Source organism: Chondrus crispus, genomic scaffold (genome assembly GCF_000350225.1).
Source record: "Chondrus crispus Stackhouse genomic scaffold, scaffold_1, whole genome shotgun sequence".
NCBI lineage: Eukaryota > Rhodophyta > Florideophyceae > Gigartinales > Gigartinaceae > Chondrus > Chondrus crispus.
The window spans coordinates 290,145-307,786 of NW_005178809.1; the positions used below are offsets into that span (position 1 = coordinate 290,145).

Genomic DNA, 17,642 nt, shown 5'->3' on the forward strand with positions numbered 1-17,642 from the left:
GCGTTTCAGAAATAAAGCAATAATAACAATGCCGCTTTGTTTTGTTCAGTGCTGTACGTCTCGTCAAGCACCAATCAACTACAGTACTTCGATTAACACCACAACTTCAAGCAGCGCACACGACTGTGTTTCGGCTCTCAATCATGTTCCGCATCTTAACTTGACCATGCACCCTTCTGGGCTTCTTATCGGTACACCACTACTGGATGTCACATTACTGTATGACACATCCGCACAGCAGACTACTGTAGAGGAATTCAAAAAAATTACACTGTATTTCCCATGCGGGGCTTGAACCCGCGATCTTCCCGGTGAAAGCGGGACATCCTAACCACTAGACCAATGGGAATTGCACTACGTCGGTTTAAGCGGCAATGCAAATGGTATTTAAATCATCGAAAGGCCATCCAACAAGGTGACTGTAAGCGCCGCCTCCCTTACAGCTGAATAAACTACCCATAATAAAGCGCCCCCTTTATCTAGTGAAACATAAATGAATTTGACTGTAAGCGAACCCCTAATGCATTGAATAACCCCCGCCCCCCCCCCCCTCCGGTCCCAACTAACCCTCCATTGTCGCATGGCACCCGGGCTTGCCATGACACATGCATCATCTTGTCCACCGCTGCACCGGTTTCTCGATTTGGTCAAGCATCGAGGCTACCATCTTCACTCACTCGTCTTCTCCACATGCGAGCCCCTCTTACAAACCCCAATCATATCCTTGATAGCGGCTGCATGCGGCAGGTCGTGCTCGTTAAATTGCCTTGAACAATCTGTACTGTAATAGTATATTTTTTCGTCTTTGACGTCATCAGCGACCACAGACCCGGATCTCCTCCAGCAGCAAGTCTAACGAACCACTTCATGCTGCAGACGTAGTGTACGAACATACAGCATGATTCGGCTAGTCGTCGAGTTCGGCAGGTGCACACCGTACCATACGATAGCGTCTCCCATTCCGCAGCACTTGCGCTTTTGGCCCAGAGACATCCCGCATCCAACAATATATACCGCATAGCGCTCACTGAGCACCATTCGCCAGTCCTGTATTGTACCAGAAGGGTACGTAATTCGACGAAACTTCAGATGTTGATTCTTGTGAAACACGTGTACTGTATCCTTCAGGAGGGGGTCGCGATATAGTGCTACCCTGTGTCAGTGGGCCGAAAACGACACTATATCGAACCAGGCACTGTAAGATAATGAGATTTACGGCTTTTTTGCACACTTCCTTGCATCACTGCTCAGAAAGACCGCTCGCAGGACGCCATCACTCATACTTTGCATCTTCACTACAGGCTCGAGTCTAATCAAGCATTTCTGTTATTAGTAGCTGCCGAGCCGTTGCATTGACTTCCTCCTTTTTCGCAGCCATAAATGCCAGCCTACACTTTTGCAGATGTCCAATTGCATCATCGACCCTGCCTTTTTCCGCCATAGTCTCTATTCGAGTTGGCAACTGCATAATATCTTTCCGCGGCGGCAGCGGCTCTCGGGCAGTACATGTCCATCCAACTGCCTCCCTGGAGACCCTTCGTTTTTGGCTCAAAATTCGTGCCACCTGCAGAAGGGTAGCACTATATCGGAGCTGGCACTAACAAATATGGCACTATATCGCGACCCCCCGCTTAGTGTACATATGATAAGTATTAACTTAACTTAATACAGCATTTTTGGGAAAAACTTTACCCATTGGCAAACAAGGCTACTGAGCACTTGCCAGACGCAATTTTGCATCAAGGGAAATGAGATTTCAGAGGCATCTATCACGTACGACATCAAGGGACTTTGAGATCTCAGGTGCATTTTGCGGGCAGCCCACATCAGACCGGGGCAAGTCTCGAATCGTTGGGACCGAGAGCCGTAGCCTGCCTGGACCCTGAAGAAATCCACTCGCCCGTCCCCTAGTATTGGTATTTCATTTCGATCAACGTACGCCCGTGGGTAAGCCTTTCGTTGAGGTTGAATACCCCCCCTAGCCATGCTGCGGTTGCTGGCGGGGGACGTAGGAGGGACGAACGCCCGCCTTGTCTTGTACGAGGCTCCCAGCGATGCCACGTCCTTGCGCGATGAAAAAACGATGCCATCGCACAAGGTGCTTGCCCAGATGTACTACAAAAACAATGACTTCCAGTCATTCACCGAAGTTCTCTGCTCGTTTACCTCCCTTCCTGCTGTGCGAGACAGAAAAATTGATTGCTGCTGCTTGGCCGTCGCTGGACCTGTCTCAGACAACCACATCAATTTCACGAATAGAGAGGGTTGGATTATCGATGGTAACGCAATAGAGGAGGAGTTCGGAATCGATTTCGTCGTCCTTGTGAATGATTTCGTCGCCAACGGGTATGGTTTACTCTCGCTTTCTCACCAGGAGCTTGCTTCACTACAAGAAGGCGAGGGTGCCGAGCATGGGCAATGTACGGAGCCTGTAGCCCTAATAGGCGCAGGAACTGGGTTAGGAGAGTGCTATTTAACCCCGACAAAGGACGGAAGTCTCATCGTTTTTCCGACAGAGGGTGGACACGTCGAATTTGCGCCTCGCACAAAGCTGGAGTTGGAGTTGCTCGAGTACATGCATAGACGTCTAAATACAAGCGGGGAGTTAAACGGGTCCGAGACAGAGGTACTTCCTCGCGTCAGTGTTGAGCGCATTGTCTCGGGAAAGGGGCTTGAGAACATCTACGAGTTTTTGTGTGAGAAGTATCCAGACCAAGTCAACGAAGTCCTTGACGCAGACTACAACGAATCAAACGAGCGTGGTCGGCTGATCGGTACCGAGAAATACAACTACAAGCTATTCTGGCGAGCATTAGAGATCATGTTTGGTGTCTTTGGTGACGAGGTTGGAAATTGCGTACTCAAGTACCTACCCTATGGAGGGGTTTATATTGCCGGCGGCATTGCTCCGAAGAACCTTGAGTTCTTACGAGGGAAGGCCTCGCAGTTTATGCGTCGTTACATGGACAAAGGCCGGATGTCTTCAATAATGTCTGCGTTCCCGGTGTATGTAGTTATGAAAGAGGACCTCGGTTTGCGAGGTGCGCACACTTTTGCAGCAAGATGTGCGTCTGATATTCTCGCGTCAGGGGCAAATGAAGAGAAGGAAGGCGCCGTTACGGAACATACCAAGCTCCCGGTGGACGCTCCACCGCCTTCGCGAGAGTCGAAGCTTAGCGCCACGGAAGCTGTTCGCGAGGCAGTGGTCACCTATCCGCTCACCTACGCAGTGGTCACAAGTTTCACTTCCGCATTCACCGCCGGTGTTATAATGGCAGGAATGGAGGTTGCGAAGAAATGGAGGACGAGGTGAGTAAGTAGCCTGGAAGGCAATCGGTGGTATACAGCAGGATATGAGAGGCGGTGATAAAGATAATGCCATTAGCTAGAGCACTGTGTGGAATAAAACGGGGCTGTTTTGCCATCGCATATCAGGCTCTAGCTAGTGTTCGAGATATCGTCGCTGCCCGTTCCTATGCTCACCTGTTGCGTGCAACGGGTACCGTTAATCTGTATTTGCAATGATGTTGCAGCATAGAACAGCCGATGCATGTACACATTGCCTCTGTCTTAACATTTGACTGCAAAGTCGCGTGTGTCTTGCCCATGCTGTTGAGTCACACTGTAAAGGAATTTTTCTCTCTAAGATGTTGTTGAATGGATGTGGCCGAGCAGCCCTCTCTGACAATAAATCTCAACTGCGGTTTCTTCGGTACAAGAAACACTAAATTGCCTGCCACGGGGGCATGCACGTTGCCAATTCTAAATACGTCGGGGTGCTTACAGAAATGCGATGGTTTTGTGCAACTGTCCTTTTCAGAGTCACTTGAAGAACAGAACCATGCAACTATGAGCAGAAACTGCTAGTCAATCAAAAGTTCCAACCCATACGACGCTGGAAAGTATGGCTCACAGGGTGTAATGACTGGAAGGTAATCCCGGAGATCATACTAATGATGCGAGTATAGCAGATCTCAGTCTCAAGCAAGAGGCCTGACAATGTTGGCACATCGCAACAGACGAATCCTGCTGACGCGTAAGTCCACGATTTCTTTAGAGTTAGCAATATGTCGCAGATGAATACAGTACTAGCTCAGGCATACTCGCACACTGGACACATGCTATGATTTCCTTCGCTCGCCTGCTGCTGTTCTCGCTCACTATGAGCCACGCCCGTCCGCTGTTTCAAAAGCCGAGTCAGATGAAGGGTTGGTGATGGAAGCAGTTTGAGAACGTGGCTGCGGGACCTTTCGCTCCTGTTGCACCATTCAAAGCAGATACGGCTCGTCGGGAAAGCATCGCAGGCAGGAATGACAGCGATGCTGTGTACCATGGGCACGGAAGCGACATTGGTAAGAAAATACCTGGTAGCATCGACAGTAGCGACAAGCTCACTGTCCAACAGGCAAGCCACACGATGGCAATACTACGAGTCCCCCGCGAGGGCACTGAGATGCGATGATTAGACGGGAGCGAACGTGGGCACAGACTTCTCGTACCTTGTGAGAAGGGCGTAGAATGAGAGGCTGGCAACGTGGGACTCGACAGCATCGACAGGGGGATGAGCGATATGCGTGGAAATCAACGATGGCGGGGTGTGAACAGCGGCAGCGAGGTGAAAGGGGATGGGTGTAAGGAAGAGGAGGCGGCAGATTGGGTAGTGCCGAGTCAGAAAGCGTACCAGCGAGGGGAAAGCGCGAATGATTGGGCACGGCTGAGAGGCCTGCAGCGAGGGAGGCCGATAGCGTTGAGCCGAAACACTTGTCAGCGAAACACGTCGCTCAAACTACGAAGCGTGCACCGTGTAGAGGGGCCGCGAGGGAATGTGGCGAAAGGATTCAGAGAGTTCTATCAATGGAGCGGAAGGGTTACTTGCGCAGCCACAGTTCAAGAAATGCGGGCAACGATCCAGTAGTATTACTTTAAGCTGGAGAGTGGGGGATTGTGCTGATCACCATGCCGTATGTACTGACATCTATACGCACGTCACGGAATCTTACCGGGAGAGTTCTAAACGTACCAATAGTCTGTGCGACGAAGCCTTATAGCTGCAACAGGCGAAAGATATGGCTATGAAAGAATTACTTATTGAAGGGAACATCACTATCGCAGGAGTACGGATACGAAGGGGAAGAAAGGATGGCTTGAAGGGAAGAGCGGACGGCATGAAAGAATCAAACCAAGTTGAAAGGAAGGAATGGGCGTGCGAGGGAGATCACGGACAGTTGTACAAAACGACAGATGGAGTGGGCATGTCAACGGGCGGCGCCCCCGTACCCTGCCACCACACAATGTGACAAAGCACAAGTGGTGACAGGCTCGAAAGACGCCACCCCAGAGACGAGAATGAAGTCCGCGGCCCTACACCCCGAGACCTCAGCGAGGCGAGGCCTCAGGGTGCGGTGCCCGGGTTTCCCCACGAACCCATTCTCGTACTCCGGGGCAGCGGAAGAAATGGTTAGAGGAAAGTGCGAGACCAGTATTTATACTCTTTGAGCAGCGCGTGTGTTTGCAACTGTTGTTCTATTCAGCAATGCTAAGTTTTGCCAACAAAGCGTTTTTTGCAACAAAACGTTAAACCGGCTGGCGGCATCGTTCCCACTAAACTCGAGAGTACAAAACGTGAGGCCACAAGGTCGCGGTTAGACTAGCATTCAGAGAGTGGAGAAGAGGGCGTGACACGAGACGGTCTCTTTGCTACGATAATTGGAGCAGGATGTGAATCCGAATTTCGCGGGAAAGACGAAGCGCGAAGACTGAGTGCCACATTGTTGTATGTTCCACTGCGGGGTGAAGCATTGGTTCACCCCGTTTTAGCTCTCGGTCTTCGGTGTTCGATCGGATCATCAGTAAGTGAATTTCTTTAATATTTTTTAACCATCTCTTCAACCTTTTGACATCTGAAAAATGAGTGCTTTCGGGGAATTAATGTCGCTCTTCAGAAACGGCTCTGCGCTCTCACAAAGCAACAATTCATTGGCGTCCTCCCATGCATCACCAACCTGTTCTCACCTCGCATTCCCCAGTTTTGCGTTCCTACACAGTCCATCTGTGGTTTTTGTCGGCCACGCCCGTCTCAGGCCCACCTCGCCTGCACGCTTTTGGTACATCAAAGAAGGTGCAGGGAGGGACAAACATCTGCTGCCCACACAAACCAAGGGAAACCACATTAATTCAACCAGATTCTTGCTCCCTCGACTCCGACTTCAAGTGTTTGAAGGATACCACTATCGCAGCCCTGACCGCAGCCCTGACCGCAGCCCTGACGGTCACCCCTGCAGTCACCCCTGCAGTCACCCCGGTCCTTACTCCGGCCGTCACCCCGGCCGTCACCGACTGTCACCCCGGCTCTCACCTTCGCCTCACCCGGGCTTCACCTCGACTTCACAAGGATATTTAAGAGCGACTCTGACATGCGCAACAATGGAACAGAACAACGACCAACACCTGCAGGCACAAATTGCGGAAGCTCTTCGACGCAGCCGCGAAGAAACAAACTTGGACGAAACGAACCTGGCTGCCGCCATGGCAAACAGTCTCACCACCCGCGATGAAGAAATAGCGCGTAACATGCAGCGTGCGCAAATCCAGGTATACGAACAAAACCTTTACCAGAATGCTTCGGATGAAGACGAAGACCATCCCAGTCCCTGGCAACACGTAAATTCCCAGTCACAACGCACCGATGCTCGCAGGGTAAACCACATTCACTCTTCTCAGTCGCTGCCGATACGACGGACCTCGGCACGCCCTGCAACGGCTCAACTCCGAAATAGACCATCTTCATATCGCGGCCCTGATATACCAGGCACCCGCCGAGTCCAAGAGGTGCCTGCTTCGACTAACTGGAATTCGCAATGGGCGCAGCAGATTCAGCCACGACCAACAGAAACCCATCGCCACTACATAAGCCCGCCTGCGTGGGGAAGAAGCCCTCCAAGCCCACACCACTTAGCAGGAGGAAGTGGCCCTCACAGCCCTCAATCCGCCTACCCCCACAATCGCCCCCTATCCAACCGCAACAGCCCCGCTCCACGCCGCAACGCCAATGCCTCCTTACCCAACACACCCTCTCGTGACCCACGCTCACCGTCCAGCCCACAGCACAATGGCCCTTCCCCCAATTTTACTTCTTCTCTCACTCCCATCAATATAGGCCCCCCACAGCTGCAGCAAAGCACTCCGTTTCTACCCTCTCCGGGCCGCTCCCCTCTAACGTATGCGTCTGCTGTAGCTGCCAACGTTCCACAACCCCAGCCGCCCTCTCCTCAAAGACCTAATACACAACCGCGACTATCTCAACGGTCTCAAGACGTCCCTATTACAATTCCAGAGGGTGAACCTACTGTTATAATTGATGGCCAAAATGTTGGCCGTGACTACGGCGAGAACGACCACATATTCCAGAGCCGAGGAGTTAAACTTGCCCTGGACTACTACGCGGCAAATGGAATACGCGCTCTAGCGCTACTTCCAAGGAACAAAGTTGACCAACGTACTTACCTGAGACCTGGAGTTCGCAATACCCTCGTCGCTGATGACCCGGAACTCTTAAATGAGTTGCACAGCCAAGGACGAGTCTACTTCACCCCAGCTGGATCACATGATGACTTTTTCATCCTTAGGTATGCGATGCGGAAGGAAGCCGATGTCATCTCCAACGATCGCTTCATCAAGGAGTTAGAGATGCAGGAGACAGCCGAGGATGTACGCGACATGAGAACGTTTCTGGAAACTCATCTTATACCCTACACTTTCATTGGGCAAGACTTCGTACCAAACCCCAATCCGTGCCGACTTGGACGAAACGTGCACCAAAGCAGAGCACTGCGACGCTAGTCGCAAATTGCCCAAGTCCCCTGTCTCTACCCTCAAGTCAGCTTAGATATGAGGATGACTCCATGTACAATAAAGGACGCTTACTCCCCCCTACTAGTTACGGCACAATCGACTTTGAGATCTCGTTTCGCTGCTTCACATCTTAAAGCATGAAGTGCCAGTCTACCAGTTCATCCGAAATCCCCTCACTTCTAAAACTGGCAACTGGAGATTTCCACCGCTTTACAAGAAATAGTTCAGGCCTTCAACACTCCCTTTACCGCACCCATGGACAAGGGTCTATCCCGCATATGCGCACAGCAAACGTGCAGGCCAAGTTGATAGAAGTCATTAGAAATGTAGCCCCCTGCTGTAGCAGAACTGGCGAGGTCACATGAATTCGGGACTGAACAACGGACGCAAAACTGGGCTTTTCAATCCATACTAACACTACATGCTGCCACATTCCGCAATGCCACTTTCAGATCCGCCCAAACGCCTTCTACTTCTACAACATCCAATAGTTGCCTTGCATCTCGACCCTTTCATCACAGATGAAGAACAGAAGCACAGTGTTTGTTGGCATCTGATCTCACAACTGTTTGAGAGCGGCGCAACGCATGCAAACGAGAGCTCTGCGAAGCCGTAGTTTACTCCTTCTTGCTCATTTCTTCCGCTCTGTTTGTAGCTTCTCTAATGGCCTCGATTACAGCCGATCGGAAGCCACGATTTTCTAAGATCGCAGACGCCGCGATTGTGGTTCCTCCAGGGGACTCCACCCGGTTTCGCAGTTCTCCTAGATGAACATCTGGCTGTTCAAGTGCCATCTTGGCCGCACCTAGGACAGTTTGACATGCGAGCTGCCGCGCTACCGCCCGTGGCAAACCTTCCCGTACCCCTGCATCTGACATCGCTTCCATCATCATGTAGACGTAGGCTGGTCCGCTCCCGCTGAGACCTGTAACAGCATTAATACTCTTTTCCGGTACTTCTGACAGCAAACCGCACGACCCCATGAGTGTTTCAACCACTTCCCGATCTTCCTGTGTGCACTTTTTGTTCAATGTGAAGCTAGAAGCCGCCTCGCCCACTAAACACGCTTGATTCGGCATGACTCGAATGCACTTGCGCCTTGGATTCCCTGCTGCAAGGCTGCCGAGGTCAACGCCAGCACAAATAGAAACAACTAGCAACTGCTTCCTTCTATTTTGCTTTTCGAAATTGGTTACATCTTCCAATACTATTGGGACGATATTCGGCTTAACAGCTAAGAAGATTGTGTTACTATTCGAGAGCATCTCTTCTCCGTCTGCAGTGACTGAGACTCCCAGCTTTGCCAGTTCCTCTCGCCGAGCTTGAACAAGTTCACAGACCCACATGTTTTGGGGCGCGATTGTTTTGCGATTCAACAACCCCTTCAGTATCGCTTCAGCCATCATTCCACCTCCGTAAAAGCCAACAGAAACGTCATTCATCTTAGAAGTTGTTACTAAACTTCGCGTTCGCAGATCCGGTCGATTCCCGAAAACTGCTCGTCCCGCTTTTCGGACTGTAAAAGAAGAGAGCGCTTCCGGTGGGCAAAGGGGAATAGACCGAGAAGAAATGGAGCGATTCAATGCGGACGGCAATGCGCGAATGAACGAAACACTCTTTTGATCACGGATGTAGCAGTATGTGGAAAATTTGGATAAATCTGCGAACCGCTCTGCAGATCGAAAGCCCGGAAATGTGAGCCGTGAGAACATATCACCGTACAGTAATGAATGTGGCGAGTGACTAAAGCATCGGCCTAAACAAGCAGGTGTTTGCCACAGAGATGCAAAGGCAAAGCTTGACGTTCTTCAATGTGACTCTCTGCATGCACAAAAGCAAACCGGCGAGAGCGATGAATTTCCCTTCGCCGATGATGATACGAGTGCGATGATACGATACTGTGATATCACACATGAAGGAGGTCTGCACCTCGCCGATACCGTGCTGTACCCTTGGTACCCTACATTATTTGCAATTTTCGGGTTGAATATTGCCAAACATAATGTAGGCAGATGAATTTCTCAAGAGTGCCTCTTCATTGTCACCATTGCTAAGGAATTGGCAATGGTGACAATGAAGCCTCCTTGGCAATGGTGAGAATGAAGAGACAAGGCATTTGCCTTACTCGAACGCATCCCCAGTAGGGACTAATACTACAGCATTCAAAAGGCTTTATTCCTGTCTTGTTGCCATGGCTTTTGAAATTGGAAAAAGAATTAGCGCTGGTTCCGCAAGGTGTCCATTGGTTCAAAGCTTGGTTTGCGAAGCGAGAGCAGGTGGAATGTGAAGCATTTAAACTGCAGAATCTTTAAACATTGGCTCTATTTATTGAGAATCGGTATCCTCAATGAGGATCCCGAAACTATGCAAGGACCTCAATCGCGCAGCCACAGCTGCAATACGAGAATCTCATACCGCACGGTGGATATCTGGTTTGCACACTTTCGACCGCCATCCTGGACACTGGAACCGCATTTTTTCGGAAAATTTAACACTTGAGATGCAAGCCCGCTTCTTGTACAGTACGCATTGTACCAAGGGTACAGTATGGACGTGTCTATATCCCTAGTGTTGAATTTTAATGTACGGTTATGGGATTATTGGCCATATTTGGATCAAGGATCAGACGGATGTGGCTGAGGTAGGGATACTGATATGGGGCTGCGATAAAGGGAGGAACCAGGTGGCAAAGTAATCAGCATGAACGCTGGGCTGCTGCCGCTATCCTTTTGTTACTACGTTAGGTCGCTGCTTAAGTACTGATTTCTCGCGTCTCTTTGCTGCCGCATCTATCGTCTATGCCATATTACTGCGCGCTGCACTTGCCATTTGCGGTTCTTTGCTAATTGAAGCAGAGCTCGTGCTTCTCGCTATGTTCATTGCTTGCATGCTGCCACTCTATCTATGCCGCTGATAGAGCTGGTCAAGGTTGCGACCTTTCCTCCGAGTAGAGGATTGCATTCGCCCATATTGCATTGCCGCTGCCGCGTATGCCCTTTCGTCTCCATAGCAAAATGTCCTGCGTATTCAGGTACGTCGACATGTTCTTGAGTGCCAGTCGATTCGCACGTGTACCTTCATTTACAGAAACCCGATCACTGATCGAATCAGGATATCTGGTTTCACATACCCCCCAGTCATTCGAATGGGATGAGGGTGACTTCACGGCTATTTTATTTCCATTCTGTGCTGTCATGAGACTGACCCTGTAAGAACGCGCTCTTCAGAATTCCGGTAGTTTAAATGTTGTTGAGATCGTTCCAGAGCTTAACATTTCGCTTTGTTAATGCGTCAGCCACATTGCCAGTGCCGGGAATCTATCGAATGACATCAACTTCTTTGGATTCGAAGCTGTCGCGGATACGCTGAACTGTTTGGCGCAAACGATACTCTCTTCCTTCATGTAGGGTTGATATTGTATCAAAGAGCCCCTTTGAATCAACCACTATTTCACTTCTTAGTCCAGTCTTCGGAAACAGCGATCGCATTCCTGTCTTAATATAATATCCGCGGTCATCTGCTTCCGTACAAGCCAGGATTTCTGCGCCATAGCTGGAGTGGCTGATTCGTCTTTGCTTTGTGCTAACCCAGTCTATGACGTAGTATTGGTCACTTCCGTCACTCATTGTCGTTCAAATACCGCAGATTACTCCGGTCAGGCCATAGGATTAACGAGAGCTGATATTAAATGAAGCGTCGGAGAATGTGGTAACCCATGCCTGTGTGAGTAGATCTGCTTGAGGAAAGAAAAGGGTAGGGTCGAGGTTTTTGATGTCCCTAACCATTTCGTTTGCCTCGATGAGATGGCCCACTTTCAAGTTTGAGAGTCGCTGCTGCATTGCTGAACTTGCATAAGCTGCAGGTGGCAAGACACCTTTGCCCAACCATAGCATGGTTCCTGCCAAACTCTGAAATAGGGTCATTTCGCTTTCAGTGGCGTTCCTGTTAAGCTGCTTCCTTCTCTCTCTTGATAAGGAAATTTCTCTTAGCTCTTTCATGTAGCTATTCATCATCATCTTTATCGAACCGCTGGCGTCCTGTTCAATCTCACGGCCATTAAAATGAAACTTTCTGTCTACGACGATTTTTCCGACCTCAAATCTTTTCTTGAGCTTTTCTAAAAAAGTTTGGATTACTGAGATTGATCCTCCACAGATAAAGTTGTCTGTGACCTTCGCCACGATGAGTGTAAATTTTCCCACGCTGTCTCTTAGCACATATATCTGGTTGAGGCCTTTTACGCGTTGAAGTCCAACTCTATTGAGCATCCAGCCTTCTACTGTCTTTGCCCATTGCCGTCCTGCTTCCACAATGCCGTATGGTAGCTTCGTCAGTTTCCATATCTTTCCGCGCGCAGCAGTCCATTCCCGAGGTGGTCGTACGAAAATGTCACGTTGGATCGGTCCACTTTGGAGATATGCTCCTTTTATGTCTGCCATGGCCAGACGCATTCCGAGAAGTGTCACAGCGGCGAGGAGAATGCGGATAACGTCAAATTGAGCCGTCGATGAGTCCTTGCGTATATCGTCTTTGTATACATCCCTATTGCCGTGTGGGACGATCCTTGCTTTCAACGCGTGAGAGCCGTCTTCGCTTGTCTTCACCTTGTAGATCACATGCGAGGAGATCACATTTGCCCTTGATGGCAGATCTGAGTCATCAATTAGTTCGTATGCATCCGCCCAATTCGACTCATGCTCTTTGTTGAATGCCTCTTCAACAATCCATGAAGGTGCGAACTCGAGCTTGTTCCGCGTTACCTGTGCTTTACCGATCGTTCGTGCCATATTCTCCATTATTTTCGATCGGTCTGAGGACAGTGTTGTATTTGGCGTGGAGTTTCCGTGGACGGTTGTTGTGCCGATGTCTGCTTCTGAATTCCCGTCGGAGACTGTTACTGTGTTTGCCAGTAGGGCTGTGGAGATAGGAATGTCGGACACATTGGGAGGACTTTCGTCGTCACTAACCAGTCGGGCTTGTGATGTCAATTGGTCTGTTATTTGTGTTTGACCTGCAATATTTCCGTTCGATCCTACCCCCTTGTCCGATAGTCTATCGTCCCTGTTGTGCATTGATTCTGTGATCATATGAGGTGTGATGGAGTCGTCCGTTGCTAATTCTTCCTCTAATGTTTGTGACATCAGGTCTTTTGTCAGCTGGCTGTTGGGTGCTATTCGCATGTCTTCGTACGCTACTCGCATAGGAGGACCTTTTTCGGATCGTCGGGCACGTACGCGATGCTGTTCCGCCTGTACGACTGATGCCTTGACCCACCCTTTTTTCTTCGCTTTACTTGACGTTTCGTAATAGACCCAAATAGGGTCTCCCGGTTTCAATATGTCGCTGTGCAGGACGGATGGGTTCTTGGTGTGCAGGAGTTTTGAAGAGCGCGGGCTGCTGCTTGCTCTTTATGCGCTTGTAATAGCTCCGTCGTGACATGTGATTGTGGGGTGCCAATGATAGAAGGAGTGTAGTCCTTTGCTAATTGAAATGAACTCAATATCCTGGATCCTGAGAACATGTTCGATAAGAACGCTGCTCGCGCCACGATCGTTCTTGTGTCAGCATTTGTAATTTCGTTGTCCAATTTTCGAATTATGCATTTAACAGCTGGATTTTTGCGTTCAACACTGCCCAATTTGTTGTGTCTCCTTGCTGGTCGTGGTTTGTACGTAATGTTGTGTTGTTTCAGGAACTCACGGAAGTCGGGCTTGTCGTAAGCATCGTCTCCGGAAAGTGCTCTGGGCGCTCCATGGATACAAGTCCAGTAGCGTTCTACGCTGTTTTTGATCGTTTCCAAGTTTTGGTTTGGTACGATACGTATTTCGGACCACGAGGTACCCCTGTCCGTCATATTGACGAGAATGCATTTCTTACCGTCGATACTGCAATGCGTAAAGTCGATCTGAACTTCCTGGTTGAATGCTGAATTAACGTGAGTGAGAGATAGCTTCCGCATGCTTGCCGGCCGGCCTTTCTTTGCACATATTTCACATTCGCTGTCTACTGTGTCGATTGCCTTCGAAAGTTCTTCGTTGAGGATGCCCGCATTCTTACATATATGCTTAATTTCATCTGCGTTTGCGTGAGTGAAACGATGAATTTTCTTTGAGAATGCGAGAGGCGTTCGTCTTCCTAACGCGTTGATGTTAGCCATGAGGCTACTAACTGATGATTGTTTGTGCGGTGCTATTTCCACTCGCAGTCGCTGAACACTGCCTGCTGTTCCTTTCCATGTCATATACGTGAGAAGTGTAAGGATTTTTGTATCCGTCGGTCGTTTGATCGAGATGTGCCGCGGTCTTTCGTAGTTGATTATGTTCGCGTATTGTGTGATGTCCAAGCCTATTATTAAGGGCGATTCCCCGTGGACGAGGTCGAACGAAAGAGCTATTGGATTGCCATTTCGATCCATAAAGGTCAAGGTCCACGTTGCCATGATGGGGCGGGCGTCATGACAATCCTGTCTCGTCCTGGACGCACCACGTGCGTCCAGGCATGTTCGTATTTTTCACGTGGTGCGTCCAGGACGAGAGGGATGCCGAGAAATTCACATAATGTAGTAGCGTTCAGGATACCTCCGGTGGAGGATGGGGCTCCTTCATCAATGATGGGGTTGGGGTCGATCTGGAGCGTGAGCGATCCCTTTACTGAAAATACGTATCATTCTTAAGATTTTGGTCCTGATTACCTTCGAAGCTAACCCTTTTCTCATTTCTGTTGCCTTTCCATCGGTGATGCATTGGGTGATTCTCACAAATGAAATCTCCTTTCCAGTGGCCGATTTTCCCGCATGATATACATTTGCCCTCCCTTTTCTTTCCGGTCCCTGGGGCGATGTATGAAGCGAACCGCTTGCGTTGTGGGTGTGAATCGATTTCATCTCGGTCCCTACGCTTGATCATCATGGATCCTCTTCGGTCGACTTCGCCGTCCAATTTTCTTTTATGGTCCGGTGTATCCTCATCGGCTTTAATATCGCAAAGTGCTTCCACCGCGTCATCTAAGCTAATTGAATAATGCTGGCATGTGTTACTGTTGTGGGTTTCCCAAGCTTTGTGAGCATTATCTGTCGCTGTTTTTATCTTGTGTACCAAGCGTTTGGTATTATCGATAATAATCTGCAAATGACCGTTTTCTGCATCTTTGTCCGAACATCCCTCCCATGTTGTGGTCGCTGCAGTGGTGGTAGTGGCTTGAGACGCGAACGCATCGAGAGTCATCGCAGGTATGAGGACATTAGATGTAGAATTTGAGTCATTTTTCGATGCGGACTTAGTGATAAGTTGAGTGACAATGTTGTTGAATGTAGCTGATGGGAGGCTTGCGTTCTCGAGCAATAGAATCGCGAAGTTTTGGCTCTCGTTAACGCTTTGGGAAGTGTTGCACATATTCAGATATTTCTTTGCAATGCCTTGGAACTTTTTCGCGAAGACATCAGGTTTTTCGCCTCTCCTACGTGTACACTGATGGATACTCTGTGAAATCTTCACCAGTCGTCTGATGCCATCTGTAGGTGAGTCTTTGGCAACTAACTGAACAATTTCTTCTACGAGTTTGAATTGAGTCTTCACTGCGTCGGCCATGTTTTCCTCAATTTCTTCATCAACTAAGTTTAATGAGATCGTGTGGTTTTGGGCTGCGTGGTCGATTATGCTGCGTTGATCACGTTTTAATGACAAATAAAGGGTTAGACCCAACGCGTTTAGCATTCCTTTCGCTCGATTTTCGCCTCCTTTTGCATATAGTTTAACAACTTGCGCCCATGGTTTTACATGCGTCCGCCATTGATACTTGTCGGTGCCTTCCGATAAGTTCGGGGGGTTGAGCATCGATATTTGTGCATTTTGTACGTCTGGGCCCATAACTATGGGATTATTGGCCATATTTGGATCAAGGATCAGACGGATGTGGCTGAGGTAGGGATACTGATATGGGGCTGCGATAAAGGGAGGAACCAGGTGGCAAAGTAATCAGCATGAACGCTGGGCTGCTGCCGCTATCCTTTTGTTACTACGTTAGGTCGCTGCTTAAGTACTGATTTCTCGCGTCTCTTTGCTGCCGCATCTATCGTCTATGCCATATTACTGCGCGCTGCACTTGCCATTTGCGGTTCTTTGCTAATTGAAGCAGAGCTCGTGCTTCTCGCTATGTTCATTGCTTGCATGCTGCCACTCTATCTATGCCGCTGATAGAGCTGGTCAAGGTTGCGACCTTTCCTCCGAGTAGAGGATTGCATTCGCCCATATTGCATTGCCGCTGCCGCGTATGCCCTTTCGTCTCCATAGCAAAATGTCCTGCGTATTCAGGTACGTCGACATGTTCTTGAGTGCCAGTCGATTCGCACGTGTACCTTCATTTACAGAAACCCGATCACTGATCGAATCAGGATATCTGGTTTCACAACGGTACACCGTACATTAACTTTAACGGTCGATAGTACATCCCTGGGAGTCGTATGGGACCCCACACACAAGCGGACTGGGAAGAGCATCAACGGTACACACACAAAGTTTCAGCGAACATGGACTACTACAACATTCTTTTTTGACCGCTGGAAAACTACTACTTGAAGGCCATTTTAGAGCCCCCAAAATGAGTTATGTACAGTACATCGTACATATGGAGATGTTCTAACTACTTCTGTGCATGTATGAGGACAAACTCCTTCTCACAGACCTCGTATGAGGCCTTGTAGAGTCATCAGAGAGCCGCTTCTGACCTCTCCGGGGTCGTGGAGGTGTCCGAGTCTCACCCACGGAATCAGACATTTCGGACAAACGGTCCGACCTGCCCCGAGAAAGACTTCTTCTTCCTTCCATTTCACGTTGCTCTAGCCTCCTGTTAGCATGCCACACGTCCCAACAGGATCTTCGCATTCCGTGATACCTCCTTACACACAAATTTGTTTCACATTGAGTGCATTTAAACGATGAACGATGTCCTCTGTAACTGCTACCATTCTTAACATTCATGCTGCATAAAGCACACCACTGCTCTGCTAGCATCTGCTTTTGGAAATGTCCGTGAACATGTAGGCGCAATCACACTCCCTACACACTGTTAAAAAATACTAGCCGATTGCGTTCTCTTTTTCGCGCAAGCTCACGAAGTTGAGCAATCTCACTGTCATTCACGACTACTGTGGGCGACTCGTCTACGTTTTGGTCACTCTGCCGCAAGTTGTCTGCAAATCGAAGCAACTCTGTGCACGCTTCAAAGCAAAAGTCAGAGAGGGACTCCACATTGTTGAGATTCTTCCTGTACAAATTCACAGTTTGGAAGTTACAGGGGTTTTCCATTAGATCCGGTCTCTCGCTCATTCTGTATGCGATAAAGGTATTGACAAACAGAGTCTTTAGAGTTTGCCCAACCACTTTCTGTTCCCATTTAAAGGACGCTGATGGACTGCACAACATGGCACGTGCTTGCGCGCTTCCGTCAACTCCTCCCTTAGTTTTCGAATAAAACACTGCACACCGTGCTTGAACAGCTTCAAAGGTACAAAGGGCTGTCGTTTTTGTACGCTTGTGGTCATGGCCTTCCACATTTGTAGCCTCGACTTCAGCGCTTTTTTATGTCCAGCGCAACAAAGGGCGGGAACTGTTCCGGGCTATCGAAACCCCAATTTAGTAGACTGTTTCCATTGAGCTCAAGGACTCGTGTTGCTTCTTGTAATATTGTGGAGGGGGCCTTAATTAAAATGCATGAAAGTAGGGCCGCTTCAGAGCATGCAACATAAAGTACGTAGCTGACCCGCAGGACTACCATTTGCTTTAGAATCTGTCCTG

General features: G+C 49.2%; 4 protein-coding genes; 3 read left to right on the plus strand and 1 right to left on the minus strand.

Moving 5' to 3' along the window:
- The first annotated feature begins 1,984 nt into the window (after positions 1–1,984).
- CHC_T00001373001 (hypothetical protein) lies at positions 1,985–3,453 on the plus strand. XM_005711750.1 is given in 2 exon segments: positions 1,985–3,313; positions 3,314–3,453. The coding sequence occupies 1 exon segment, from the start codon at positions 1,985–1,987 to the stop codon at positions 3,311–3,313; it is 1,329 nt and encodes a 442-aa protein (XP_005711807.1). The 3' UTR covers positions 3,314–3,453.
- A 1,370-nt stretch (positions 3,454–4,823) lies between these two features.
- CHC_T00001374001 (hypothetical protein) lies at positions 4,824–5,048 on the plus strand. The gene has a single exon (XM_005711751.1). The coding sequence runs from the start codon at positions 4,824–4,826 to the stop codon at positions 5,046–5,048; it is 225 nt and encodes a 74-aa protein (XP_005711808.1).
- Positions 5,049–5,928: 880 nt separating this feature from the next.
- On the plus strand, positions 5,929–7,955 carry CHC_T00001375001 (hypothetical protein). XM_005711752.1 is given in 2 exon segments: positions 5,929–7,839; positions 7,840–7,955. The coding sequence occupies 1 exon segment, from the start codon at positions 5,929–5,931 to the stop codon at positions 7,837–7,839; it is 1,911 nt and encodes a 636-aa protein (XP_005711809.1). The 3' UTR covers positions 7,840–7,955.
- A 513-nt stretch (positions 7,956–8,468) lies between these two features.
- CHC_T00001376001 (hypothetical protein) lies at positions 8,469–9,563 on the minus strand. The gene has a single exon (XM_005711753.1). It carries the CDS (start codon positions 9,561–9,563, stop codon positions 8,469–8,471), a length of 1,095 nt encoding a protein of 364 aa, XP_005711810.1.
- Between the last annotated feature and the right edge of the window lie 8,079 nt (positions 9,564–17,642).